At 45.3% G+C, this 27526-nt stretch overlaps 1 protein-coding gene across 2 annotated transcripts; it reads left to right on the top strand.

Moving 5' to 3' along the window:
* The first annotated feature begins 1004 nt into the window (after positions 1-1004).
* CLDN18 (claudin 18) lies at positions 1005-22594 on the top strand. Of its 2 annotated transcripts, none has more exons than XM_064517079.1 (5): positions 1005-1285; positions 16705-16869; positions 18653-18758; positions 19221-19331; positions 20003-22590. In XM_064517079.1, the coding sequence occupies exons 1-5, from the start codon at positions 1066-1068 to the stop codon at positions 20178-20180; spliced, it is 780 nt and encodes a 259-aa protein (XP_064373149.1). In that variant the 5' UTR covers positions 1005-1065; the 3' UTR covers positions 20181-22590. The 2 variants fall into 2 exon arrangements, with proteins under 2 accessions (XP_064373149.1, XP_025956367.2); XM_026100582.2 differs by lacking the exon at positions 1005-1285 and adding an exon at positions 11300-11585 and having other exon boundaries at positions 20003-22594.
* The last annotated feature ends 4932 nt before the right edge of the window (positions 22595-27526 follow it).

The raw sequence follows: 27526 nt of genomic DNA, 5'->3' as shown, positions 1-27526 counted from the left end.
ATATCTGCCTTATCCTCACTGTCATTGTCCACCTAATTCAAGTGTACATTCATATTCGGACAAGGGAGAAAAACTGAATGAGGTTAGACCTTTGCACCTACTTTTTTACCTTGGGCTGTCTGCCAGACTTGATCAGAGAGCAAAATAAATCCCTCAGGTTCCATTCACAGCAACTTGCTGGGTCACATTGTCCATTTGTGGGTTCCCAGCGTGAACTCACCAAGTGGAGAGGTCCACCTACACGTCTGTCCCTGCAGTGCATGGTCCTTTGTTACGTATGATCCTTTGTTATATGCTATCCTTTGCTTAAAGGTTTCAGTCAAGCAGGGTGGGAGAAGCAGCAAGAGTGAGTAACTTCCATCACGGCTGCCCAGGGTAATGCAACGTGGAGCACAGGTCCCCAGGGAAGGCCAGGCCGGGCTGGGAGGGTGCCTAATTCGTTTGATGAAGTACCACTCTTTTCTGGCCACACTGAGCCTGGTCCTGGATTCAGTGTAATCGCTTGTAGCTCCAAAGAGGGTGGTTTGTAAAACACTTTGTCCTACATATTTGTAAATGTCCTCCAGATAGAGGCATGCTAATAAATGCCTCCCCGCTTGGCTCAAAAGCATCATTTCTGCCGAAAAAGGATTATACTCTTTGCAATTTTTGTCTGTTACATCCGATTTAAGCCTCTCTGCGCTGGGCCTTCTGAAGCATGCAGTCTCTTCTGCAGAAGCTGTCCCCCAGCTGCTTCAGAGGAATCCACTGGTCTCCTTCTGCCCCTGCACCTGCTGAAGCTGGCTGCACCTCTGCGTCGAGGGAAAAGGTAAACAGAAAGCAAGGCGTTCACACCATGTGTAACAAACCGCTCTTGGTACCGAGCAAGAAAAATTATCTCACCGAAACAGATAAAGGGAACAGAGTGGGTTTGTATGGCGCAGACCAGACCTCTCCTGACTCCCGTCCATGACGTAGGCAGCACCTTCAGCTAAAAGTCCTTTCTGCCCTGGCCGCATGCCTCAGACCTGATTTGTGGAGTGGTTGGTGCGTGCCTAGGACCTGCCCGGAGAGCAACCCGCGGCCATGTCTGTGACGATATGCCAGTCCATGGGCTTCGTGGTGTCAGCTTTAGGAATAGGAGGCGTCATAGCATCAACGTGCATGGACCAGTGGAGCACCCAAGATCTGTACAATAACCCAGTGACGGCTGTGTTTAATTACCAGGGCCTGTGGCGCACGTGTGTCAGAGAGAGCTCCGGCTTCACCGAATGCCGCGGTTACTTCACCATCCTTGGGCTGCCAGGTAGGGCTCGCTCACTGCCGGACGCAGCAAGGGCAGAGGGGTGGGAGGGCGGTCCACTGGACACTCGGGCCCACCGTCTCCTGATCACTGGCAAGAAGAAATCACGCGTGAGTGGTGGCAATGGGTGATTTTGGGTGCTGAGCTGGGGACCTGAGTTTTGACCAAGGGGACTTGTTGCTCAGGAGCGGGCACTCAGCCTATCTGAAGGACAGGCCCCTTGAAGGTGTCTCAGCCCAACCCCCCTCATGGTCAGGCCCTTCTGCTGGGATTCAGCAAAACTCATTACAGCTGCTTAGGCATTCAGTGTCCAAGCTATTGTCTAGGCCCTCCGTACACCCAGGGGAGAGTGACTGCTCCGCAAGATGATTCATCCACCTTGCCATAGCAGAACAGCAGTCTCTGGTATCTGCTGTCACCCCAGCTACATGAGTGTATGTGGCTTTTCGGCAGAAACCACTAGTATTCTTGGCATCAGAGAGGCTACTTTTCAAAGAGGATATGTCACAGTTCAGCTCACTGTGTTTCTGTATGGGCTAACAACACCAGACTGGATTTCTCCCTAATTCTCCTTTGGTTCCAGTTTCTTTCCCATAGAAATCATTCCAGTCCTGGTTGTGCCCAGAGTATCTAGAGGTACAAACAATTAGGTTATAACAGGATTATCTGGACTCCTTTCTTGCCTTAATACACTGAGAAAAAGAGCTCATAGACTATCGTATCCATCTATTCTCTATGCTTTGACACAGCAAGAATGGAGGGAAGAAGCCAATTTTATCAGCAAATCATTGCATAACTTCTGAAAAATAGCATTTCCAGAACACACAGAAATAAGCATTGTGCACAAAAATTGCTTCTCTCACAAGTAGTCTCTCTGCACAAATCAAACCAGTATAACCCAAAGCAGATGTGGCCTGAGACACCAGTACAGCAGCTGTTTCATACCCTGGGCGGTGTTATCATGTCACTCATCTTTATATGCTCGTTCCCACCTGGCCTCTGGTGTTAGCTCTGCTGCAGCCTCCCTGGGCAGGTGCCCTGCAGGGTTTGTCCCTGAGCATCTTCCACTCATTTGCTGGAGCTGTGGTTTTGAATGGTCCCAGTTTGTTCACACAAAGCCCTGGGACCAGGCATGCACTTCCCCTGTCTTCTAGAAGGACACGGGCCTGATCCTGCCTAAGGACCCATCTGTGCCGTGCCTAGCAAAAGCTGTGGGCTGTAACAGGTACAAGTGGATGCAGGACACCATCTGAAGAGGAATAGGATTTTGCATTCACACACAGCTGTGACAATTAGTAAAGCTGACCAATTTCGCAAAGGGAAAATGCATGAGATGATGAGTAGGATAGATTAGCAAAACTTGACTCTAGCAGGCTAATTGCTTATTGATAAAGAGATTAAAGTTGCCATACGAGTAAAGAATGGAGGTGTAAAAAGCAAATCTCCCCACTGCCACACACACTCTCCCATCATGTATTGAAGAGCTTCCTGAGTTCTTGAGCTCTGAAAGCTTAAAAGTAAGAAAAGTTTTACTGTACAGAAGGAGCAATTGTAGCTTTTCAACTGCTCACCTCTGGAAACTGCTTCAGCATTTGAAGAAACCAGGAGAATACTTGAGGGGTTTGTTTGCTTGTTCGTTTCAAAATATCTCCATCACTAATTTCAGCATTATAGTGAAAAAACGGGGCATTTTTTGCAATTGCCAGTCCCCCTGCCTACCCACCCCCAGACTGGTGTCTGTATGATGAGTATTAATTTCCAAGAATGGAAATACACAGCAGTTGCGTGTGGACAGATCTTGCCCATTTATCAGACCTGCTGAAGGAGGTGGGTCCGTCCCACCTAGGCATGGAAAAGCTGCATGCTGAAATCCAGCACACTCCGCGGCTTCCTTCTAGCCAGAGACAGAAACAGGCATCCTAAACTTGTCATCTTAGAGGGTCAAAAGATTTAATGGGTGAATTACCATGTGTGATTTGCTGGCCTTCACGCAGTCACCAACAAAAAGGGATTAAAAAGCCCAAAGAATAAAGAACAACTCTTTAAAATAATGGTGGGTGGGATCCTGGCCCCCCTCGAAGTTGCTGTCAAAATCCCAGTAGTGTTGGAGGGTCAGTGCCTTCCCCACTGGTGTGTCTGTATGTGAATATTTATGTGCTTTTGTCCTGACCAGCTCAACGCTGTGGCCAGTACGATCAGCGCTGCCCTCTAAAGACAGGTGGATTTTCTTTTCTTTTTAATGAACAGGACTTGCTTTTTTTAAGTCACTCTGTTGTTATCCACCCTTTTTTCCCTCCTGTTATATATTGTCTGACACTTCCAGTCTCTGGAGAAGCTGGTACAAAAATAAGCTCTCCACTGCTGTGCTGCATAGATTGACTCAGTCTCCTGAATTCTGCTCCTACAGGCATATTCCACCCCCCCCCCCAATAGTGAAGGGCAATTGTATCCCAACCAAAAGGGAAAAAAAGGTGCTAAAAATCAAATTATTAATTTGAAAAGACATTATTTAAGCAGACCATCCCAGTGTTTATTTTAACCGTGCTGCACCTTGATCTCCACTAAAACCCCTTTGCTAACTACACCATAGTTAATGGTTTGTCAGCATTTCCATTATAAACTCCTATTTATTATTCTGACAATGGCAATTTATATTGGGAACAATAGTGCCAGAGTGAATAAAAATAATAGGACTCTAGCAAACCATCTAGGTGACCTGAGTACATCAATGAAGTTTTGGGTTTGGAGGGTTTTCTTTTTCTGTTTTCTTTTTCTTTCTTTTTTTTTTTTTTCCAGTCCCTTGCTCCTACAATGAAGATTAAACTTGCCTTGCCTATCATCTGTCTTCAGTTTAGTTTGGAATTTTAATTTCAGATAGATTGAGGAAAAATCAAGATAATAGATGAAAATGAGAAATAACACAGGTAGTTTATGGCTCTCACCTTAGCTGCCCAGCTATAAGCAGTCAGCTGGTGGTGAAATATGTCACTTGAGAACTAAGCCTGCTTGTTCTGATTTTGCTTTCTCTTATTAATTTTTGTTGCTTGTTTTGGTGTGTAGGCAGACCTCACTGTGGTTGTCTGGAGGACACGATCTGAATTTGAATGTCCAAATAAAAAAGAAATAGCAGTAGCTAAGCACTGGCAAAGCTGATAGCTTTACTTATTACTGAAGCTGCAAGACACTTTCTGCTAAAAGGAACATTTTTCAGTTGCTTATAACTTTGCTAAACCACCATAACACGGGCAGTAATTTTCCTGTCGTCTGTCTGGTCTCTTTTTCTTTTTTCAGACCTCTTCAGCTAGACCAGTTCATCCATTTTTGAAAGGGCATTTTGTTCACAAACCAAAACCTCTTACAACCCTTTCAGGGATGCTGAGACATCTCCCAGTTCTAGGGCAAAAGGCTGGGGACCTAAAACATTAGAATACTTTAGCTATCATAACAACAAACTTCTGAAAATCGGAGAATGCTGTGTTAAACTTCTATAACTGGTAACTCTCGCTGACCATGCAAACTTGCATGCTTTTTGCATGCTATGAGAGTTCGCTGGGACTCGTGATAAACTGTATTTACACTGTGGCGGGTGCTTTGCAATCAGTCTTGGGAGGGTGGAAGACATATCGTGTCTCAGTGACATGGCGGTGTGTGTAATAGGGGTGTTGGGAGTGTGTGTTGCTAAAGGGGTCAGTGTTAAATAGGCCATGCAAGTACAGTCGTGAATATCCAGACTTTTGCAGAGCACAACTGTTTTCACCTCTGTTGGTATAAGGTAGCAGAGCCGAGTAAATCTTCTCAGAGGAGAATTCATGTCTTGGAAGCCTTGGTGTAGAATTCCCTGGATTTTCTTTCTCCTCTATCAATGATACTCTGATGAGGTTTTTTCTTTGATGCAACTGATGCACATTTTGTGGCGTAGCCCTAGTAAAACTGTTGGTCTGGGGATTTTGGAGATGGGTTGGCCCACTGGCCAAGGAAACGCCTCATCTCTACTCCCTGGAACTGTTTTTTGCTAGAAGTATGTGAGGACGGAGACTGCTAATTGCCATGTCGTGATCCTCAACTGGCCGTGGCTGCAGCAAAGTTTCTTCAAAGCTCTGTTTGCTCGCTGCTTAAAATCCTTTAACCCAGTCAGTTCAGCTCCTAGTTTTGAAATGTCTGCAGGCAACTGCTGTAACCTGCTTAAAATCTTTCAAGACCAGCCTTGTGCACAGACAGGTTTAGGCAGCCCAGGCAGGCTGGAGACCTGACACAACCTACCAAGGGAGCCTGGGAGGCCACGTGGGGTTTGCACTTACAGCGAGAGCTGAAGGAGGTGTGGGGACAGGGCAAGAGACCCTTAGAGGGGCTCCATGGCATGCTGATTCCCAGTGGCCATGGAAAGCTGGCGCTCAGGATGCAGAGAGGTGGCAGAGAGCCCAGAAGGGAATGCTGGGATGTCAGATGCATCAGTGAATTCATTGCCACTGTCTCACACATTTACGCTATGAAAGCGCTAGAGACATGAAAAAATAATCCTAAAGGATCTGGGCCGAGGACCAGAAGAGGAGCAAGGCAGAGGAAATAGCAACAGGCTGTGGAGATATGGGGCCAGGCTACAGCTCAAGGCTATGTGGGGAAAGGAGCAGCTCTACACATCCCATCTCTGCTGAGGGAAGCCCCTCTGGACCACCAGAGAACTAGCTAATGCCAAATCTGAAAGAGGACTTAAAATCACCAAAATCTTCTGGATCTGTTATGTGAATCTGAACTGGAGTACCTTTGGGCCCAGCATACAATACCTGTACTTTATCTGTGAGCCTCCTACAAAGGGCCACCTTTGCTCTATAAAACTGCACCCCCTAAAGTAACACGCTCTGGAGGTGAGTAGGGCAGAATGGGGCTGAGCTGGGACCACATGCTGCCATGATCCCCTTTCCCTGCAGAGTTTCAGAAAGCCCAGCCAGCCCTATGGCTATGATGGACCAGTGGCTCTCCACACTTTCCTGGAGGCTGTGGTCATCGTAGCAATGGCAGGACAGAAAGAGAGGAGAGTGGGTGTTGCGGTCTGCACAAGCTGGAAATGACTCTCAGGGTGTGAGCTATATTTGCAATTTAGAAAGTAAATATGAGCTGTAGGTGATTTTTATGGGAGAGGCGGTGATAACATTCAGGAGTTGCAACGGGCCCCATGAACAGTTTTGAGATAATATAGAGTTGACGCCTGGGTAGATAAAGCAGGTATGAGCTGAAATAAAGGTTGCAGAGGGGAGCAGTCACAAAGTACCCTTCCTTTCTCCAGTCCGGGCAAATCTCTACAGATGACCTCAAGCTCAGAGAGGAACCAGCCCTTTTCTCTGCTCCTTGATGGGAAAGCCTGGCCTTTGGAAGAGCTGTCTCCTCGTCATGTCCCTTCCTCAGACATTGCTCAGCATTATCATGTAGCGTGGTGAGCCCTCTGCCCCAGGCATCCACCTGCCCCCCTGGAGACAGAGCTTCAGGTACATACTTGGAGAGAGGTCTACTAATCTCTAACCACTCCAAGCCATAGATATCTCCAAGGGTTGCTGGAGATGAGCATCAGACAGTCCAATCTGCCTTTGGCAAAGATGCTTAGATATGCTCTATAGCTATCTTACCATCCAACCATTTTTTCAAGTTGCGCTCTAAGTCTGTGTCTTAGATAAATCTCCCAGGTGATTTTACATTATTGGGCCGGGTGCTGGGGAAATGGGGTGATGAGTTTTTGCCACAGGAAGCATTTTTTTCCTTATCGTGAACGGCTCAGAAACAACCATTTACAGTAAGCACATTGCATTTTGGCTTAAAATAAGAATGTTTCAGAAAGGCAGAGAAAATGGGGTGGGGGAGGTTTGGGATGGAAGCAGGTTTGTCAGTTTTCTTGAGAAATTTGCTACAAACAACCAAGGATGGTGTCTGTGGAAGCTTTGAGTCCCCACTATTTACAAGCATGATGCTAATCAGAGCATAAGCAATGGCAAGCAGCATTATGCTGGGCTGGCTGGATAGCACCTTTGGCAATATGCTTAGGGATGAGCAAATAGAAACTCCTCCAAAATGGAATAATCCTTCAAAGACAGCAGTGCCTGGAGTGCTGAATGCTGTTGGGTGTTCATTTGCTGCTTAGCTAAAGATCTGCGGCATGACCCTCATTACTGAAGTTGCTTGCTCAGCTCCACTTTCTGAGGAAGCAAGTAAGAACAACCACGTGGTGGGGGGGTAAAGGTGGATAAATTACCCACCTTGGGATGGTTAATCATGTTCACAGACATGGTTAAATTTACCCCCCAAAATCAAAGACAGGTTGGTTCATCTATGCTTTCTCGCAAACCTGGAGACTCTTGGTGGTATTTTTGGATTCCTCTGCTATGCTCTGGGGTTTTGATGCCCCTCAATAAGAGGGACAGTGGGAAGCAGTAAGCCCCATCAGCAGAAGGAAACTATATCCCTGAGGAAAGCAAGGCAGCGCTGCCTACATGGCAGACCGCCAGCTCAGGACATGATTCGAGACAGGAGTGTTTCATGGCCATACCTTGTGTTGCTGGACACGGCATATTTATATTGCTGAGAAGTGTGGGAAGCTGGATGAATCTTTCATTCAAAATACTGTTCATTATCCATTTTTGAGCCATTATGCTTGTATTGGGAAGTCATTGCAGATAGGGACCAGCATGTGTGTGGAGGGGTGGAAGAGAGACTGCAGGAAGGTCAACAGACTGAGCCTGGGAAGAAGGACTGTGGCCTGAGAAGGGAAGAAACATGTTGCTTTGCAAAGGGAAAAAGGGGAGGAAGTTTAAAGGTAAGGAAGGAAAGCACTAGGGAAGGAAATAGAAGGACACAGCAGTTGGACAGAGCAGGGAGGAGGCTTCCTGGGGGGCCAGGTTGATGAACAGGGTGAGAAAGGGGGACATGCAGAGGATTGCACCCAATCGGATATGCAGTTTTTTCATAACTCAGACAAAATATATCCTCTGAGGGACTGTCCTCCTTCCAACAGGCCTGTGTCAGGGAGCTTGGGAGTGTGAAAGCCATCAGATGAACGTGAAACAATGGTGGGAGGATAAGAAGCAGAAGCAGATCTCCCTGTTAGCTTGAAGAGCTGTTCCAGCTACACACAGCTGATCTCGGCAGAGAGGTTCAGAGAGAAAGGAGCAGTCATTCCCCTCCTCGCAAAGCAAACACTTGGGCATGGTGTACAGTAAGGCCACCTCAGCAGGGAACTGGGGCTAGGGCTTGTACATCAGTGACTTCTTTGCATGAGTTAGTGCCAGATCACGGGTCGCAGGGAGAAAGCACCACCCTCCAAAAACATGCTGCTCCCCTGGGCCAAGACAACCAGTCACCTCAACCTTCCTTTCTTTTCCTACTTCCTCTTGGTCCAGTTATTAAAATGGTTTGGTTTGGTTTGGTCACACCTGAAGCAGCGTAGTTGTGGAGCATGTTTTCATGCAATTGTCAAACTGTTCGATTTAGGAGAAAAACAGTAGTCATTTTAAAAGTGCCCTTACTTTGAGGGATAAAGATTTTTTTGGAAGCAAATGGAAACGTGTTTGTTCTTTTCATTCCCCTGCCCCCTTTTTGTCTCAGGGGTTATTTTTAACTGTAACCAGTCGCTGGGCCCATTTTTCTGTGCAGCCCTGCGAGAAGTTGTGCACAAATGCTGTGGGGTGAGACTAGCCCTGGAAGCAGGGCTTACATCCCAGAGGAGTATCCCTGGGACAAAGTTTGAAGAGGTCTAGCCTGCAAACAGCGCAATGTGATCTCTTACCACTAGATGGCAAGAAGAAGACAAGCCCTGGGGCGTGCTGGAGGAGGAGAGGAGACCTTCAGAGCTGTTGGGGAGTTTTTCGGCTTGAGTGCAATCAGCCTTTCTGAATTGGAGGCTCTCTTTCCTCCTGGTACCAGAGTCCCCATCTGCTACAGGCTGTTGGGCAGTAAAGTATGGGATGGAGACTTGGCCATACTACCTATTTTAGGACTTGCTGCTCTCCAGGCTTCTCAGTCCTCCCCAGCCCTGCTTTTTCAAAAGGAATCATCTGATACACAGTATATTTATAAGCATGTGCTCGCCCTAGCCTAGCACATGTGCTTTAACAGAGCAGCTGTTATCATCTCTGTTTCTTGAGGGCTCACTTCTGTGTTTTTGTCCACACTATTATTTTTGCTGGCATCTTCTGACTTTCAGATATGTTGGAGCCAGTCCTTCCCCTGGTGTAAACTTGCAAAAAGTCAGTGGAATTGGGTAAATTTGATAAAACTGCTGGAAGCAAAGACATTTTGTGCCTGATCCCGGAGGGCTGCTGTGGCTGTGATTTGTGGCCCTGCACTACATACTTGAACTCTCTTGGCTGCTACAGCAGGACATACCAGAGCCCAGCATGAAGGGATTTCTATTTGCTGCCTGCCAGCTCACTACACAGCCTGAAAAGCAGAAGTTGCCAAGTGTTGGGGCTTGCATCAGTGAAGCAAGCTGCTCTCATGTTATAAATTTGGGCCTCGATGGGGGATGGTTTTTTTCCAGCTTTGCCCTTCCGTATATCTGAGCTTTGTCAAGCCCAGAATACATTATGCTGCAGTGCTGTAGGACCCAGTCAGTGTTTAAGGGATGTCCTAGGTGGTCATTCTCCAGAACATGGACACAACAGTCAATACATAATAACCCTGCTGTAACTCATCCATCCACAGAAATCAGCCTCACCTCCCTTCCTGGTAGCTTTCATGCTGCTTCATAACAAGGTGATCGTATTGACTGTGTCTGTGGCACAGAAAGGTATCAGGATTGGATAAAGCAGGAATTTGTTTCTAGGTCAGGGTTGAAGTAAATCAGTTGAAACAGTGTATTAGATCAGAATTGATGAGCGTGAAGTCTGGAAGGTCCTTGTAACTCATTGTACTGCACTGGCAGAGCAGCATGGCAAATTTATATTGCTCCCATGAGCCCAGCACTTCTCCACTGTGGAAAGAGATAATTAATTTCCTAATTCTTATAGCCCCCATCCCGTTTCACAGACCATCCCCCCCACCAGCCACTGTAAGCAAACACTTGTGAAAAGGCATTTTCTGACCTGTCTCTGCACCCTCCCTTCTCTAACCCTCCCATTATGCACCCCACACACGTCTGTGGGTGCCTCTCGTCATGTCACCATGCGGGTTTCACTGGGGCTGCGTGGTGGATGACGGGGACGCGGGTGGGAGAAGACCAGGCCATCCCACATGGCTGTGTGGGCAAGTAGGTAGAGGAGCAATTCCTTAGCAGGAGGAGTCTCCACAGGGTCCAACTTGGACCTTCAACCCAATGTCTTCTGGCTATTGCTTTATCTCAGGTTGAAAGAGGTTTGCTGGGTCGTTTTGGGACTCTTGGATGGGTGCCTGGGGGTGTGCGTCCAGGCAGCCTCAGCTGTGCTTCCCTGGAGATGCTGGGAGCAGAGGCAAGAGGAAGGGAGGAGCGGCCCCTGTTCATTCCCGCGGGTGCTGTGAGGACTGAGCTGGTGCCTCCACGACACAAGGACTGGGGAAGTCCTCCCTGTCCTGGGGTTAGCAGTGTCCCATCTGGGCCTCATGGCAGGTTTGCTCCCGCTTTGTGGAAGTGATCGTAAAAGAGCCAGGGCCAAGGAAGCAGTGAGCTGGGTTAGTGCACAGTGCCCTGGAAAAAGGAGGATGCTGTGGCTGGTGATGAGTTCACCTGTGAACAAAATCCTTCCCTCTCCTTCCACTCAGGAGCATTTGTAGCATGCCAAGCATTCAGGATAAGTCCAGCAGGCATCTAAGTATTTGGGTAGGGGGGAAGGCGCATGTTCCAAGTGGGTTGCCCAACACTTGACCAAGCGTGGCTGTTTAGCTGGAGAAGGACAAGCACTGCTAAAGGACAAAGGCTCATATCTCTGGCCCTGCCAGCACAAACCTACCCAGCGAGAGTGAAACTGGACTATCTTGCAAAAACACTTTGAGCAAACACACCACTCAATGGAAACGATCTGATAAGAGCCGCTGCAATTCTGGTGGCTCAGTCAAGAGGACTTCAGCGTTCCCATTAGGTCTACGGCTTCATCAGGGCTGTCACCTCCTCTCTTTGGGGGAGACACCATGTCCACAACAGTCTGTCAGGTGATGGGGTTCATCGTGTCATCGCTAGGCGTTGCGGGGTGCATCGTGTCCACGGCCATGGATATGTGGAGCACGCAGGACTTGTATGACAACCCAGTCACAGCTGTCTTCCAATATCAGGGACTGTGGAGGAGCTGCGTGAAGCAGAGCTCTGGCTTTACAGAGTGCCGGCCTTATTTCACCATTCTTGGGCTGCCAGGTAGGGGCAAAAGATGCATCGGGTCTAACCCGGGACCTCTCCTGTAACTCTGTACAGCTTTCATCAAAAAGCAGGAGAAGGTATCTTAAAGCACTTTGCAAGGAAGAAATTTTCCAGGGTACTCAGTGTATGAGCATAAAAATATGTGCATATTTGTTAGCAAAATAATACCTTTACGCGGTAGAGATTACGACTTGGAGCGTGTGTATGTGATCTCTGGATGAGTGTCACAGGTTCAGCTCCATTGCTGGCATAAATCAGCACAGCTCCATTGATGTTGGGTGACTGAGGATGTTTAAACCAGCCTGTAAATTCTGTTCATTTGAATCTGAACACAAGAAAAACAACTGCATGTTTATTATGTTGTTATTAGAATAACGGCTTCTACAGAAACCAACTGAATTATTTTATTCCCCAAAGAGAAAAAGATCTTCTTATTTTTTGCGTTAAAGAAATCTGCTTTTGAACAGTGTGTGTGGGAAGGGCTAGAAGAGTAAGGAATTTTCCTTCACTTTATGTTACCTGGGGCATTTTTAGGCTGCAGAAGGGTTTTATTTTCTGGTTTGCTTGCTGTTTGCTGCAACGCTGTGTAAAGCAGCACCCAAACTTTAAAAAAGAGCTGTCTCTCCCACTCCACTGCACGTGAATATTACTGGGAGTCCTAGAGTGCTCTCGAGCTTGCAGGACCCCGGGGCGAGGGCAATGCCCAGCCTGACTCGCCACGTCTCCCTCCAGCCTCTTGCACCTGCACCCTGCCAACAAGCAAGAACCATGGCTTAGAGAGCATTTTTCGCTCCTTGTGCATAGGTGCAACCAGGTACAAGCAACCGCTAATGAACAAAGGCCTTTTGCATCTGTCGATTGGTGCAGAGGGGAGTGTGGATGCGGGCTTCCAGCTCCTGTGCCCCCACAGATGCTCCCTTTGCTTCATTCTTGCAAGGCATGAGAGAGGGCTTTGCAGAAGACAAACAGGTTGGCTGAGGTTTATGTTTTTGGGGAAAAGGTTGTGACCATCCTGAGGGCTGCAATGGAATAAATGTGTTTGTGTGTGCCCAGCTTCAGGATTGCTAGGCAACTTCTTGCTCATTTCGAAGAATAGAAACAATGTTTGGTCACCTCTCCTATAGTCCCTTTTATTTTAAAGAAAAAAGTACATATATTCACTAAAATATATGCATGTATATACATGTCAATGAATATACATCTATCCTTATAATGCTGTGCGTAGGTGACTTTTAAAAGCTCAATGAGGCAATGGTAACCATCATTTTGGCGCTAATTCATCACTATTAAGATTCTACTTTTTATGTTATTTTTAAGTAATATAGTAATACAGAAATGCACAAGACATTCACAGACATTTTCTATTGTGTCATAGAGATGTTCTACCAGATTTATTTTACTTATGTGTCCATTTATTTGATGAGTACCTTGAAAGATAAAAAGGGAATGTCTCAGCTTGATTTGTTTAATTTAAAAAAAAAAATTATTTTTTTCCTAAACTTTCTAAGTTCCATTAATCATAACCAGTCATAAAGCTACATTTCCACCTTTGAATTTTGTATTAGTAACAGAAACATGGGTGATGTTAGTTTAGATGAATTTATATTGCTTTATTTCACTCACCTCTCAATACTCACAGCAACATTGACAGAAAAGACAGCTCTGCAGTTTCATTTAGGCCTCAAAAACAGTGATGCAAACTATGGTTTCAGATCACTGAAGTTTATTTTGATGAGTTTGATTGCACAGTTTTCTGTGCACATCATCCCTTATGTGTATGGAAATCAGGTGTGCAAAATGAGCAGACATATGAGTGCAGATATCAAGCATGGACACACTTCATATCTCATGCAAAATATGTATGCAAAGATGTGCAGGCAGTTTCTGTGCTTGACTTTAATGATAGGGCTGTATACTACTCGGTGCTCCTAATGCAAATTTTTTCCTTAGTAAAACTTCCCCTATTCTGTTGGCCTGAGACCATCTTCCTTCTGGGGGAGACTGCTGGCCTTTGAAGAGTAGCTCTGTTCAGAGGGCTTTCGATGGCTGCCAAAATTGACTTCAGAACTGAAGTGCTCCTTTTCTAAACTGCTCTCATCTTCTGTTCCGTGAGCCAGGCAGAGGGGCGTTAAAGCCACAGGAGAACAGGGAGCGCTTTCCTCTACTCGCTGTCTCTTTGCAGAGGTGGCGCATAAATTAGCCTCGTGGCACCGATGTCCCACAACATGCTGATGGCTACTTCACATTGTGTCTCTTGTGCCCTGCTGCGTCCCTCTCCTCTTCCTCTGGCTGCGGAGGGCAGGGCCCTCCTTTTCCATGGAGAACTGCCACGCTTTGACTTTGGCACTCCAGGCACTAGGAACATCTCAGTTGGGCAGCCAGGATATCTCTGTGAAGTCTTAAGTTAGGGTCTATTCTTCTTGAACAAGACCATCGTTGTGATGGCACCCAGGAACCCTAAGATCAGTGGGAAGCATCCCAGAAAAGAAAGATTGTCCTGGGGACAGATTCTGACAGCTACAAGGATCTTCCATCACAATCCATAGTGTCTTACACTGCCCTGGAGTATTTGTCTCTCCTACCCTCCCTGAAACCAAAGCAGATGGAAAGATTCTTAAGAAACTGTAACAGCAAATGAGAATTGTGATTTTTCTTCTCTTTGCAGCTTCCTGCTTTGCATCAGGTGCAGCACAAACACCCTTTGAGGGCTGATAAGGCATATCCGTCAGCTTCTTTTTCTCTGATGAAAAATAACTAATGAGCTTGCACCTGGGGGCTGATGAATGGGAGATTGAATATCCCAGGCTCGTTAGCACTTGTTATCAGCTGATAAGGGCAAATTGAGTCATAAGAGTAGCAGCCCTGGTGGGACTGCCAGATGGGAGAAGGTGGTGTAGTTCTAGCCTGTGGGGCAGCAGGCTTGGTTTCCTGTGTGTCACGGTGAGCAGCAGTGAGTCCCCACACTGGTGTGGTTCTTGTGGTCACCCCACGGAGCGAGGACAGCCCATGCTGAGCACTGGGTCCCCAGCACCCGCTCTTGCCCTCCTGCGGAAGTAGGGTTTATAAACGTTTCCCTTCTCCCTCCCCACATGATGCCAAGGCAACAGCCCTCGAAATACTTTTGATCGCCCTGTTCCCAGCGCCGTGCTGGCGCTGCCGCCTTCCTGTCTCTGCCCGGGCCACGTGCGTAGGCACGGACAAGAAGTGTCCGTAGGCGACGTTAAATTGCAGGCAAGGTGGGATGTGTGCCATCTTATTAGAAAACCACCTTGGTATTCAAGTGCCTGGCCTGTTCACTGCAGTTCTCCTTCACACTCAAAAGGTGCAAGTTTCTCTTTACTTTTCCCCTGCTTTTCCACTCCAGCTAAGAGGACTCCAGAGGGTTGTTGCTACATTAGGGCTGATTGACAGCAGCGCTCAGCTCCTGTGGGCACTATCCACCAGCATCACAACCCAGCTCCAACCAGGCATTCCCATCTTGCTGGCAGGCTGCTAAAAAAATTCCAGGCTGGGATATTTGCTTGTTATATTAATGCACATGTACAGATGCGTACAAGACTAATATTACAAATAGCCATGCAAAGGACATGCGAAGGGAGTTCATTGCTGAAGCTTTGTTGATGCTCTTTAGCATATGCACATTGTTTGGCAAGGTGATTTTCTCTTCTCCTATGCCATATATTTTATTGTAAAGGAGGGACATACAGAACTCCACTTTGAGTCATACAGCTGTTAGAAATAATATGGATAGCTGGGTGGCACTTTCTGCTTTCACTGCCCATTGGGGGAAAAAAAAAGTTTTCCTGGTCATTTCAGTTACAAAATAATTGATACTTTTTTAAACCAATCTGCCCAGCAACATCATAGTGATAGTATAAGGCTTATATCTCTGAGTAGTTAGGGCACATCACACAGAATTTGTCTTCCACTGGAAATTCAGGTGTTTCTAGAAAGCAGTTTAGGAGCAGCAGAGTGATGGAGTCTGGTTTCTTACATATTTCTGTCACTTGGCTGAATTTTTAAGGAATTTTTATATGTCTCACTATGAAATGTATTTCTTTTTCACTTGAGACTTTCTTCTCAAAGAGAAATCTAATGCTGATATGCAAGCTGCCACCTTTGACTTCAGAACCAGCCAAGTAGATAGGTTAGCATTAGTAACAAACTTTCCAGTATTTAATCCAGAGTTTGAAATGTTTCAGACTCTCTGTCTTTCTCTCTCTGAAGTTTGTTTGAAATCAGCCTAGGAACTGGAAGTTATGGGTGGAGCAGAGATGCTCATAAATACAGAGACAGATGAAATGAGCAAATTCTTGAAAACGAAGCTAAGGAAAGAAATTTTCTGTTCCATACTGAAATGTAGAGAGAGAGCTTCAATATGTCCAGCAATAAGTACATGTTTCTTAGCCTGGGATACCTGAGATGTTTTAATGAAGAAACTGAAATACTCTTACAATGTTAAATATCCCCTGTCACACAGAGAATGAATATGAATATCAGTATCTCAAGTTAACTTAGACTTTTACCTTAACTGACAGTCAATACAAAGAGTTCCAGCTTTTGCACATTACAAAAGTCACAACTGTTCCATTCCCATGAAACATTTTTTCAACACAAAAGCAATCAGCTGAACTGTTTCATTTTGAGCAGTACCAGAAAAGGACCCACGAACTTCATTCACACTTACACCAGCTCCTTTCCATGGATTTCAGCTGAGTAAATCATGGCTGGTGCTGACGAGCATTTACAAAAAATTATGTCTCATCCCTGAAAGGAGGAAGCTCTTTGGGACGTTGAGACAAACAGCTGGACCTGCACAGATGCTCCAGATAATGCTGAGTGTAGACCTGTTTCACGTGGGATGGGCTCTGCTTTCAGCAAACCAACTGCAAAGTATTTTCGGGGGTGGGAGAGGAATATGATATTTTTCTCCTTAGAGAGAAATAATCTTTAAAATCTTTAAAAGTCAGGAAAAATTCCAGGGAAAGAGCATTGCCTTTGAAAAAAACATCCTGAGGGGAAGACCTCTAACAGCTGCAACTGTGTTTCAGCCTTCCAGGCTGTGGTGAATCTCGGTTTAGTGGCTAAGCATGGCCCTTGTTGCTTTGTTTTTCAGCAATGTTCCAGGCAGTGAGGGCCCTCATGATTGTGGGTATTGTCCTGGGTATCCTTGGACTCCTTGTGTGCATTTTTGCTCTGAAATGCATCCGTATTGGCAATATGGAGGATTCTGCAAAAGCCAACATGACTCTGACCTCTGGCATCATGTTTATTGTTGCTGGTAAGTGAATGGTGTCCTGTCTCTCATGTACAATTGAACTGAAGAATTGAAGACTGGGCAGATCTTCATGTACTTTGAGTCATAGGTAGAAGAAACTCTGGAGCAACTCAAAGCAATGCTGCTTGGATAAAGTTATTGGCCTTTACCTTAAAGCCTGGGCTCCTGGGATTAAGTAATTCTATGAGAATTTCTGCTTCTGTTTAGTAAAAGTAAACCAAAAGTTTGTATTCTTCATTTTTGAGATGGAAAAATATAGAAGCCTGAAAAAACAGATTGCAGATAAAAAAGAAATTAGATCATTTTCTACGTGTGTTATTATTAAGAAACATAGTATTATTTATTTATACAAAATAGCTGTGTTATAAAGAGTTTCAGGATTTATATACAGTCATTTTATTAAGACTCTCAGGGTTTTGGTAGTCTAGTTTGTAATTTTTTAATACTTTGGGTTATCACAGAGGGTATGTGAATACCCAGTATTGCCCAGCTACCTCTAAATTGCAAATGCTTAAGAACATCACTTGCAGATTTTCCCACAATTTATTTTAGATAAATAATCACATCCTTATGCAGGCAAGGAGAATGTCCCTATTTAAAATCTTTATGGTTGAGTAGCACTTAGTGGTGTTGGGCTATCAGATATACAACATATAATTCGAGGATGAACAAGCTAGATGGAGGGAAACACCTTATGCAATGAAGCTTTAATTTTGCACTTAAAATCTATCATTTTACCCATTTGAATCAGTGAAGAATTTGGCCAACAAGAATATTTGAAAGTCCCACTCGCACATTCCCAGAAGGAGGCTGAAAAGATAGATGGTCTGATTGACACTTGGGACAGGACATCCCTTGGCCAGCTTCACTCACTTCCAGATAAGGTCCTTAGGCTCAGGTAGGCGAGGAGTTAGGTACCTACATGTCTTGAGTTAGGTACCTACATGACATGACCTTTAGCTGTGTTTTGCACCTCCTTCCATGCTTTTGACAGACACACAGCTGACTTCAAATGTTCACATGGATGTTTGGTTTCCTTCCTTTCAGCCCTAGCAGACCCATAGCGCTTCACAGCACTGTTCTGCACTTCTCTCGTGTGTGACCCTGTGCGCCCTCTCATATCTGTTCCTCTGTGGAGCAAAGACCTCCGTTTGCATGATCACACCACTAAATTAAGCAATAGTGAAATATCAAACAATGATGCCATTTCTGCCAGGCTTGTCCTTGCAGGGCATCAAAGTGACCATCTGTAGAGATGGATGGTGGAAGTTCCTGCCTCTTAGATCTAGTCTTTCAGCTGCCAGCAGACCCAGGCAGACTTTACTACCTCATTTAGCTTTCAGGTTGTGAACCAGAAATATCCCTTCTTCCCCGTGATGAGAAGTGTGTATTCACACTCAAAGAAAATCATTTCCAGATATGGAATCTTTTTTTCACATTTTTCGCTGTGAAACAAATCTGGAGAATTTAACTATTAGATTTTTTCAGCAGCTGAAAGACGCTACTTGCTAAACTCATTTTCTGTGACAAAATACATCACTAGAAAGACTTTGGCTGGTCTGACTCAGGATTTTATAGTTTAACATTTTATTCTTGCTACGGGAAAGTAAATGTATGGAAATCTAGGCAGAAACGTGAATAAACTGTGAGTCCCCATTTTTCCTGAACATACCATGTCAGAACACAACGCAATGTCTCACCCACCTTTTTCAGAGCTATAACGTGCTTCCCCAAGGTTCAAGGTGGTTGTTTGTGGGTCTCAGACTGCCTTTCTGTCTGATCACAGGTCTGTGTGCCATCACTGGAGTGTCTGTGTTTGCCAACATGCTGGTCACAAACTTCTGGATGTCCACTGCCAACATGTACCAGGGAATGCAAAACATCCAGACAAGGTGGGTTATTCCTCCGACTCATGGTGGTCCACGGTGTGAGATTTCCCTTAGGGCCACGGCAGGCTGAAGGCAAGGCTGGTGAAGGAAAAACAGACTTTGGGTGCAGATTAGTTTGGACCTAGGACTTGGGAGATTTATGGAGTCATTTCCTTATCTGCGCTGGAGATGAGATAAAGCCAATTTTTCTAGGGAAATCGACGGGGATCTCTCTGTTCACGCAGCTAAGGCAAGGAAACAGAGAACAGGTCTCCATCTAAGACAAATCTGTAAGTGGGCCTGTGCTCACAGGAACTTCTGCAGGGCCAGAGGGAGAACAGGGGATGAAAAATGCAGCAGAGAGGGCAGCATGGCAGAGTTAGAAGCCCTTTAAAGTGCCAAGAGTGCCAATTTTCAAAGCATTTCAGAATAAACTTCCTGGAGGGTTATCACAGCACTAACTAGGCAGGTCTCTTTGTTTTGCAGGTACACCTTTGGCTCAGCCTTGTTCGTTGGCTGGGTGGCGGGCGGCCTGGCCCTCGTCGGAGGCATTATGATGTGCCTTGCTTGCCGAGGACTGGTTCCAGCAGAATCCCAGTAAGTCTGTCTGTGCTAGACATCGAAAGGTATTATGCGAAGCCCTGGGCTTTGGAAGTGTAGACAGCATACAGCCAGCATATCATAGCCCTGATCCATGCATAATACCCAGGTGGCAAAAGTTATCACGATGTCAGTGAGCCCAAAACAATACGTCTGTTTGCCCTGTATTGTGGGTCACCAATGAGTATTTCTCTTTTCTGACTGTGTGACTTGCATAACAAATTGAGAGAGCAGGAGAGAGCAATTCTAAAATCTAGTGAATGATTCTAAAATTCACAGTGTGTTTGCTGGCTAAGTCAAGCCTGTTAGTTGCAGCTTTGATTGCAAACTGTGTAGCAGATCATCAGTGGGTGCAGGCTGCAGCAACTGAATTATGATTTACATCAGCTATGGCTTTGTACGCCATCACATTTGATTATTGCAAGTGGGTGCTTCACTCAACCCAGGATATATTCATGGCAAAAAAAAGTGGAAGTTTATGAGCAACATTGAAAGAGACTGTTGTAGCCTGTCCATGGTCAGTTGGCTCTGAGCTCGTTCAGTGGCTCCGAGTGCTAACACAGTACAAAGCTGCTTCAAATCCAGCAGCACACAGGAACACAGAGGCCAATGCTTTAGGCTGTTACAGAGCCTCCGGTAGCTGATGCCATCTTTTATTTCCTTTTCAGCTACAAGGCAGTGTCCTACAACGCGTCGGGACGGAACATCTCTTACAGAACTGGGCCGTACAAGGTTGGGTCTGGTTACGAACCTGAGGCGAAGACTAGAAAAGGTGCAGGGTATGAAGAAGCTGCTCGAAGCGAGGACGGAAGACGCTCATACCCTTCAAAATATGACTATGTTTAGTAGTCTTTCTGGGCTAGAGATGCGCTGTCTTTTATAGAAAGTTTTTCAGTACAGAAACGAAAAGTATATGCAAAGCAGCCTATAAATAGGATTGTGTTTTCTGTTGTGTTCCTCCTACTCTGAAGTAATATTATAACTGGTTATGAACACTGGTTTTATTCAACCGATCACTGCTATGCCCAGCATGAGGAAGTCTATAACAGAAGTCATGGGTTTTTGTGCTCTTAGAGTAGAATAGTTTGCTCATATTTCACATATGAACTTCAATAGCCAGCACCAGGATTCTGCCTAGTGCCATTTTCTAACTCTTCTAATCGGTTTGAATTCCCATTTAGTAACAGCTCAGATGGAGTTAGTAGTTATATGGAAATCCATCGCAGTCATTTAGATGTCTGTGACTGAAAATCGGAGAGTGAGATAGTGTAAAAAAAGAAGTTAAACCAAAATTATTGTGCTGCCTTGTTAAAACGGGCAAGTGCTTCTACATCACAATAGACAAATATTGAAGACCAGTGTATAAAAGCAATACTACCCCCATGACTTTTCCCATTTGAGCAGGCTTTCATGCAATTGTGTAATGTCATCCTCTACTTTCTCAGAGTGTAGAGAGGTGAGCAGTCTTTCATGACCTCAGTGTCCTTCGTTCATCAGAAAAAGCAATGCTTTGCTGAAATGGTAGTGTATCTTTGCTCTTGTTTTGACACCTGATCTTATCGCAGCAGGTTGAAAAGCAAAACTAATCATCTAGTAGTCTCCTGTGTTATTTTGTTGTGTATTTTAAGTAAATCCAGGTGTCTCCTTCTAAGTGTGGCCAAAGCATACAGATCCTGTAGTCATGGCATTTTCCTCCCCAGTCACTATCTCTACACAGATACTTCTTTGCTTTGCTGGTTGTTCTGTGATGCTCATCTGCTGTGATATTTAATCTGATTTATGTTACTTAGACATTTGTTATAACCCATGATACCAAAGTGTATTTATTTCTTCTGATCTCATCAGGGAATATATATAATCCATTGTTATTCCTATGCTTGATATTTGCTGTAATAGCTGAAGACCTCTGTGTGCTACTGGTGTTCCTGCAGATGTCATCTTTAATGAAGCCAGAAGAATTTCTCATTTAGAATTAATTAGAGTTACATCTGGAGCAGAAATCCCAGGGAGCATTAGTTTTCTTGTGTTAATTCTTCCCCAAATTATGCCAATATTAACTCCTTAATGGGACACTGCCTCTTCTAGCCAATCCACCTGAGAGGACATGTATTCAAAGGTGTCAAGGGCAGGAGCAGAGACGCAAAAGCTTACATGGGAGGGGAATGCTGTGTGCTGTGTTAGCCACTCCTCCCACCTAGCTCCAGAGCACATCCTAGTGAAGCTCTCAAAAATGCCTGTTAGCAGAGTGCTAGGTACCAAGGAATAAGATGAAGAGAGAAAAAGCTATTCCAAAACCTCTAAAGTAGCCATTTTGATAGAGGTCTGCAAAGGATTTTTGCTCCTCTTGTTGTAAGAATTGTAAGTTCTCTGCAGGAGTTCACCGGCAAACTTGTTTTGGAGAAACACTGATTTCCCCTTGGGTGAGTTCACATTCTGCAGAGATCAGAAGTTAGAGCTGAGCATTTCCCCAGAATTTGATCTTTGCTGGGCCCCCAAGTCTAGCGAGCATCTCCTGTGGCTTGTATGAATAGCAGGGATAGGCAGTCCTGCTCAACACCAGTGATCCCAGTCAGCACCAAACTGTACACACCAGCTCTCGTTTGCCACCAGTTCTCCACCAGCAGCTGGAGATGCATCTCCAGCGTTGGTCCAGGAGATGAGGAGACTGTATCTCAGGGCAGGTCAGTGACAGGATGAAGGAACGCATAGCGTGGGATAGCGGAGGTGGCAGGGGGGCAGTGCTGGGGCCTGTGGGCTGCAGAAGACAACCACCATGTGGAGAGCTGTGAAGAGCTTCCTTTCCCGCAAAGAAGGGTTGGTCCCACCTTGGTCAGGCCCCTGCTGCCACCCAGGGTAAATCGCTACTGCTGTTGATGCCAGTGCCAATTCCTCCATTGACAAGGACTTAACCATTTTTTAAAGGAGACCAGCTTAGTTGTGCAGCTCTAAATGTTCTTTTTTTAAAAAAAAAATCTTTTCAATGGATTTTTCCCCATCTCTCGGTAAAGACATAGCATTTCTGTCCTTTTTTTGGATTTACTTTATTTTGGTTTTGTTGTTTGTTTGTTTTTTGTACTTGAATATTAAAAAAGAAAAAGTCTTTAAGACCCAAAATCACTGTTATCCCTTGTTCTCTCCTCATCATGAACACAAGCTACCAATTTGCCTGTGTATTACTCCAGCTTTGGATTCTGCAGTTTCTCAGGAGTATTATGGACAAGCATGGGTGGCTGAGGGGAAGAAACAAATGATGAGGCTTTTTTTTTTTCTTTTATAAACAGTATATGAAAAACAACACGATTTATAATGTCGAGTTTTCCAGAATTTCTTTTCTCTCTCTTTGTTTTTCACTTTGTGAAGTCGGTTTTCTTTAAAGAGGGTGCTATGAACGCTTTAAGAATACTGTCCTTGATCATCTTTATATTAGAAAGATCTGTGTATAGAGCTTGGAGCGCATATCAAAATTTGCCATCTCAGCTTCCAGAAGCTTAATAAATTAATGATTGGATTGGATCCCAGTAGGTGCCAGTTTAAAACCCAGAATAATTCTGCAAGAAATCTAAAAGGTCTTAATGCAGCCCATCACCTGGACAGTAAAACATGTTCATACCTTCTGTTAAAAGGCAATAAGTCATCTATTAATGGACAGCTCTTTTGCTGTGTATGCACATGGAGAACCTGCAATGCAAACCATGGGAGGTTTCTGCAGCTAGGGGAGCTGCAGATGGCTGCTAGTTCTCCTCACGGGTTGGATTCATGTGCTTGGGGTGAGAACCAAAAGCATTTACTGTATTTTTCCAGCTGGAAAATCAAGGCATTGCCACTCAGTGTGCTGGGAATCACAAGCTCCAATCTCCAAATAACTAGTTTAATCCTTTGGTCTGTTGATTACTGGTAAGAGTGACCCTTGTTTAACTACTAGAAACAAGCAAGCTCTCACTTTTCCCACTATTAGTAATATGGTGCAACAGCAATATTATCAGAAGAGTAGTTAAATAAGCATCAGGAGACCCCAACTCACTGAGGCAATGAAATCATAGGTCCTTGCTCAGATAACATTAAGCTTCTATTTAAACGTACGTAAGCAAACATTTTCCCTGAACTCACTGGGCTTACTGAGGAGTGAAGTTAAGCAACCATTTGGGTCTTTACAGGTTTGGGGCCACTCTAGTCAGTTCAACATCTGCTTGACTTTCAAGGTAGTTATTAAATACTTCTAAATGCCTCATTGTTCTTAGGAGAGCAAAAAAAATTGCTGGTATGCTCTCACTCCTGCCAGTTTCCACTGGAAAGGGGCTGAAAAGCATGGGAATGTTTAATTTAGATAGGAAACACATAAGTGGAAGTTATGTAGAGGTACACAGGATAACGAATAATACAGAAAGCTAGAAAAATTTGAAATATAGGTTTCTGACTGCATTAGAACAAAAAGGGACACACACACAAAATCACGAGGGAACACCTTTGAAAGTTATATTTTATTTTTATGCAACACAAATATTCTGACAAACTCACTGAACCGGCTATCTCTCAGTTTCACTTAGGTGTGAGCAAGCAGAGAGATAACAAGATTGTAGGCAGGAGCATTATGGAGAACAGCAGAGAGCTGAAACAGAGCTGTATCCAGGAATTTCTGTCCTCAGTAGATTTCTAATCTTCCAACACCAGTTTTCATTTCCTTACCACGGTCAAAAACTTGCAGTATCAAAAATTTTAATGCAGCAAACTTTACTGAAAAGAATCAAATTCTGAAGCAGAAAATCATTTATTTATGAGTCTGTTTGTTGTGTAATAACACCCAATATTACAGTTACTCCCCTCTTTCTCCCGAGCTGGCCAAGCAGACCTTATCGCCTGGCGTGCACCACCCCAAGCAGCCAGCATCATGCATCACGGGAAGCAAAGTCCTGCAGAGAATGTCCACATGGGGAGAACGAGCAGCCGCAGCCCAGAGCTGCGTTTCCCAGCCCTGCTGCAAAAAGCACATGTTGTTTCCCTGTCTCTGGACACAGATCGAAATATCTACTTTTGAGCTGAACTGATCTGTTTCCTTAAAGGTCTGCTGCTGAAAACACCTGCTTAAGGAAAGATCCTCGTCTTTAGCAAAGACAAAGTTCCCATTTTCAAGCTTTCCTCTGCAGCTCTGCTTGCTAAAAGCCTGCAGCTACCCTAAAAGTGTTCCTAATTATTTCTTGGGAGCGGGAAAAAAGTAAGGTCCCAAAGCTCCCACAAAAAGCCTAATCTTCTCTCGGTAGCGGCTCATGGTGCCCAAGTACCGCAGCGCTGTGCTTGCGGACGTCTTGCCTGGGGCCACGTGTGAAGGACACTAGCCCCAGAGTGCAGCTATGGTAGGGCACACCGAGACCTGGTGCAGGCAGGGTGGAGGGTTTTCCAGAGGACCTGAATGGAGGTAACACAGGTGCACAAAAGCAAACAGGAGCGGAGGCTGTGGCTGAGGGAAGCTGCCCTGGGGATCAGGGTTATTTCAAGCTATGGGCTTGGCTGTTTGTTTGTGCCGTGACAAAGGGGCCCGTCACCCAGAGGATGCCGTAGGGTTACAGTCCTCGCTGCACCCAGAGCCTCTATTTAGTGCTAAGCACCCACCGCATGGGGACGAGGGACATTGGGGCACATACGCTGCCTGGGGAGCACCCGGAGGCCACCCCCTCAAAACATGGCCTCAGTACCCCATACCATGCCTGGCTCCCTGGCCAGGGCTGCAGGGAGGCACCACCCTGCCCCAGGGTGGGAATTTGGGCTCTGAAATCCGGCACTGATGCAAAACAGTGCTGCTCAAAGGAGTGATGCACAGCTTTCACACGGCTGCCCAGGGACAAGCACACTAGCGGTGGGGGGGGGGGGGGGGGTGCGGTGCCCCATGAAGGCACTGCAAAGCAAAGCTCTCACCATCCTGCTTTACTGCCTAGTTCCACTTTGGGAGAGGCAGTTAAATATTTGCTGGGCCAAACTGGGGAGGGAGCGTGAGCGGGACGTGCCAGCTTGCTGGTTCAAGCATTTGTACAGCAATAAGTAGCTCCTAGTCCCAGGCTTTACTCAACCAAATACTTCCACAGGCACAGACTAGAGCCCAGCTTTTCCATATCCCTTGGCCCCAATAATAAATCAGACATTTCCTCCTGAGGTTGTCATTAATGAAGGAGGGAAAACCTTCTGCGAATTACTTTGTCTCTATAGGCATTGAACTGGAGGGCAAAAGACCCATTTGGTAGCTCTGGAAGAGCCAAGAGAGAGAAGTCAGGGAAACCTTGGCTGGGTATCCATGTGAGCATGCATGTGTGCAGTCTGAAAGGATTTTGTTTCCATAAATTTGATCATACAGTGAAAATATATATACTGTTTCAGAGCAGCTAATTAAATATAGCCTTGTCTAATAAAACACACAGTGAAAAGCCTGAGTGTATTATCTCCCAGGAGAGCTCTATATAGGTTCTTTCTGAGCTTCTGGAACATTTATAACTATGTGGGAGCATGGCAGATTTGCATGGACTTTGACCGAGGGAAGCAAAGACCCATATCTGAAGCTACAAATTGGACTATGAGATAAGAACTCTCCTGAAATCTATATGCAATTAAAAGCCCAATCTTCCTTCCTATAGTGACAAGGTTATTGCTTTTATATAGCTGAACAGAGATGAATGAGTCTACGGATTAATAACACTAAGATTTATGACACTGTGCTTGCCCCAAATATTCCGGGAGAATAGCTTTCTGGGTGAGATATTCCAGCTGAATAAATTTGATAGGATTTTTTCTTTTATTTTATTTTTCAGCTGTGTATTATTTGGGAGAGTTGTGTTCCATTCAGAGACAGTTAGTGCTGTGGTTTGATTATCTGCTAATTGTCTCACATATATTCATGCTTTATAAAAGTATTATCAATAGATCCAGTCTTACAAAGAGAAACGTCATTGGGAAAAAACAAAATGGAAAATACGCTCTTTTGAACTGCATTAGACTCCAATGACATTACACTCCTGGCAAAAGCCTGGCCCATCGTTCTCAGTGGAGCTGTGCTGCTTTGTCCCCCATGGGAAACAGGTCATTAATATGTCCCATGTATGTTCTAATGGTATGACCGTATGTTACAGTATCTGTAATCTGGAAGCTGAGCAGAGGTCAGCTAAATTAACATTAGTAAAACCTTAGGTTTCTCTTGGACCCTTTCATCTGTCATGGTAGTGCAAAGATCCACTTTTCAGATAGGAACCCGACTTCTGTGATTTGTTTTTCTTAAATTGGCCAGTTTCTTATGTTTCTGACTCTGGACTTGTGTTCCCTGGGGCTCCAGAGGGGATGAAGCAAGAGGAGACACTTTTAATGGGAGACACTAGGTTTCATGGAAAACTTTTCACAGTGTGAAAGAAATCTGGCCAGGCCTGTAGAGCCTTTATCAAGCTCACACTGCCCCTAAGTGAAGAAGTATCACATGTTAAGCTATGTCCAAAGCCAAATAAATGATAGTCCCACCATAGCTGTGACGGAGCAGTGAAAGAGAGCAGGGTACTAGCTCCTAGTGCCAATATGGCAAGTAAGCAGCAGGATTTTGGAGACCTGCTTACAGACAACTAGCAGAGCTATGACTTCACTGAGTTGAAAACAAGGCCAAAAATTTAGAGGGTGGAAAATCAAGCCTTTTTAGTTTGCAGGAACATAAGGGAGCAGTTTGGTAATGAGAGGGGTGGAATTGCATGACCAGGGGAGCCACAGGTCAGGGCAGAGGGATGAAGATTATGCTGCTTGCATTGGAGGAAACGTAAAACTGAGGCATGCCCAAGTGAAGGCATAGGTACTGACAGCACGTATCCAGGCCCTGGTATGCCAAATCACACAGTGACGCTAGAGCTGTAACTTCCACCATTTAATCAAACTACAGTTTTTTAGCTCTTCAGGAAAAGTCTCTGGGCATAAAGGAATACGGAGGAGTCTGTCCAACCACCAACACCTTGGAGGGCTGCAGGTCCTATTTGACAGTTCAAGTAGGCATCTGGGTTTTGAGCATGGCTTAGAGCCTCCACCCTCATGCGGCCAGGTGTACCCTGGTGCTGAGCCCCCAAATCTACTCTCGTCCACAGATCCAACACCCAACCCTGCTCTCACCACCCTCACTATGACCATCTAGCAAGGAACAGGGCTGATGGTGCACAGTAACTCCACGGCAGTGGGCAGGGTTT

The sequence above is a fragment of the Dromaius novaehollandiae genome, chromosome 9, assembly GCF_036370855.1.
Source record: "Dromaius novaehollandiae isolate bDroNov1 chromosome 9, bDroNov1.hap1, whole genome shotgun sequence".
NCBI classification, from domain to species: domain Eukaryota; kingdom Metazoa; phylum Chordata; class Aves; order Casuariiformes; family Dromaiidae; genus Dromaius; species Dromaius novaehollandiae.
The sequence above is the reverse complement of the archived record's forward strand: the minus strand, read 5'-3'. Positions and strand labels throughout refer to the sequence as shown.

Coding starts and splice junctions, on each gene's coding strand:
- CLDN18 (XM_026100582.2), top strand. CDS start 11,366: ATGTCCACAACAGTCTGTCAGGTGATGGGGTTCATCGTGTCATCGCTA. Junction 11,586..16,704: donor CACCATTCTTGGGCTGCCAG/GTAGGGGCAAAA, acceptor TTTGTTTTTCAG/CAATGTTCCAGGCAGTGAGG. Junction 19,332..20,002: donor CTGGTTCCAGCAGAATCCCA/GTAAGTCTGTCT, acceptor TTTCCTTTTCAG/CTACAAGGCAGTGTCCTACA.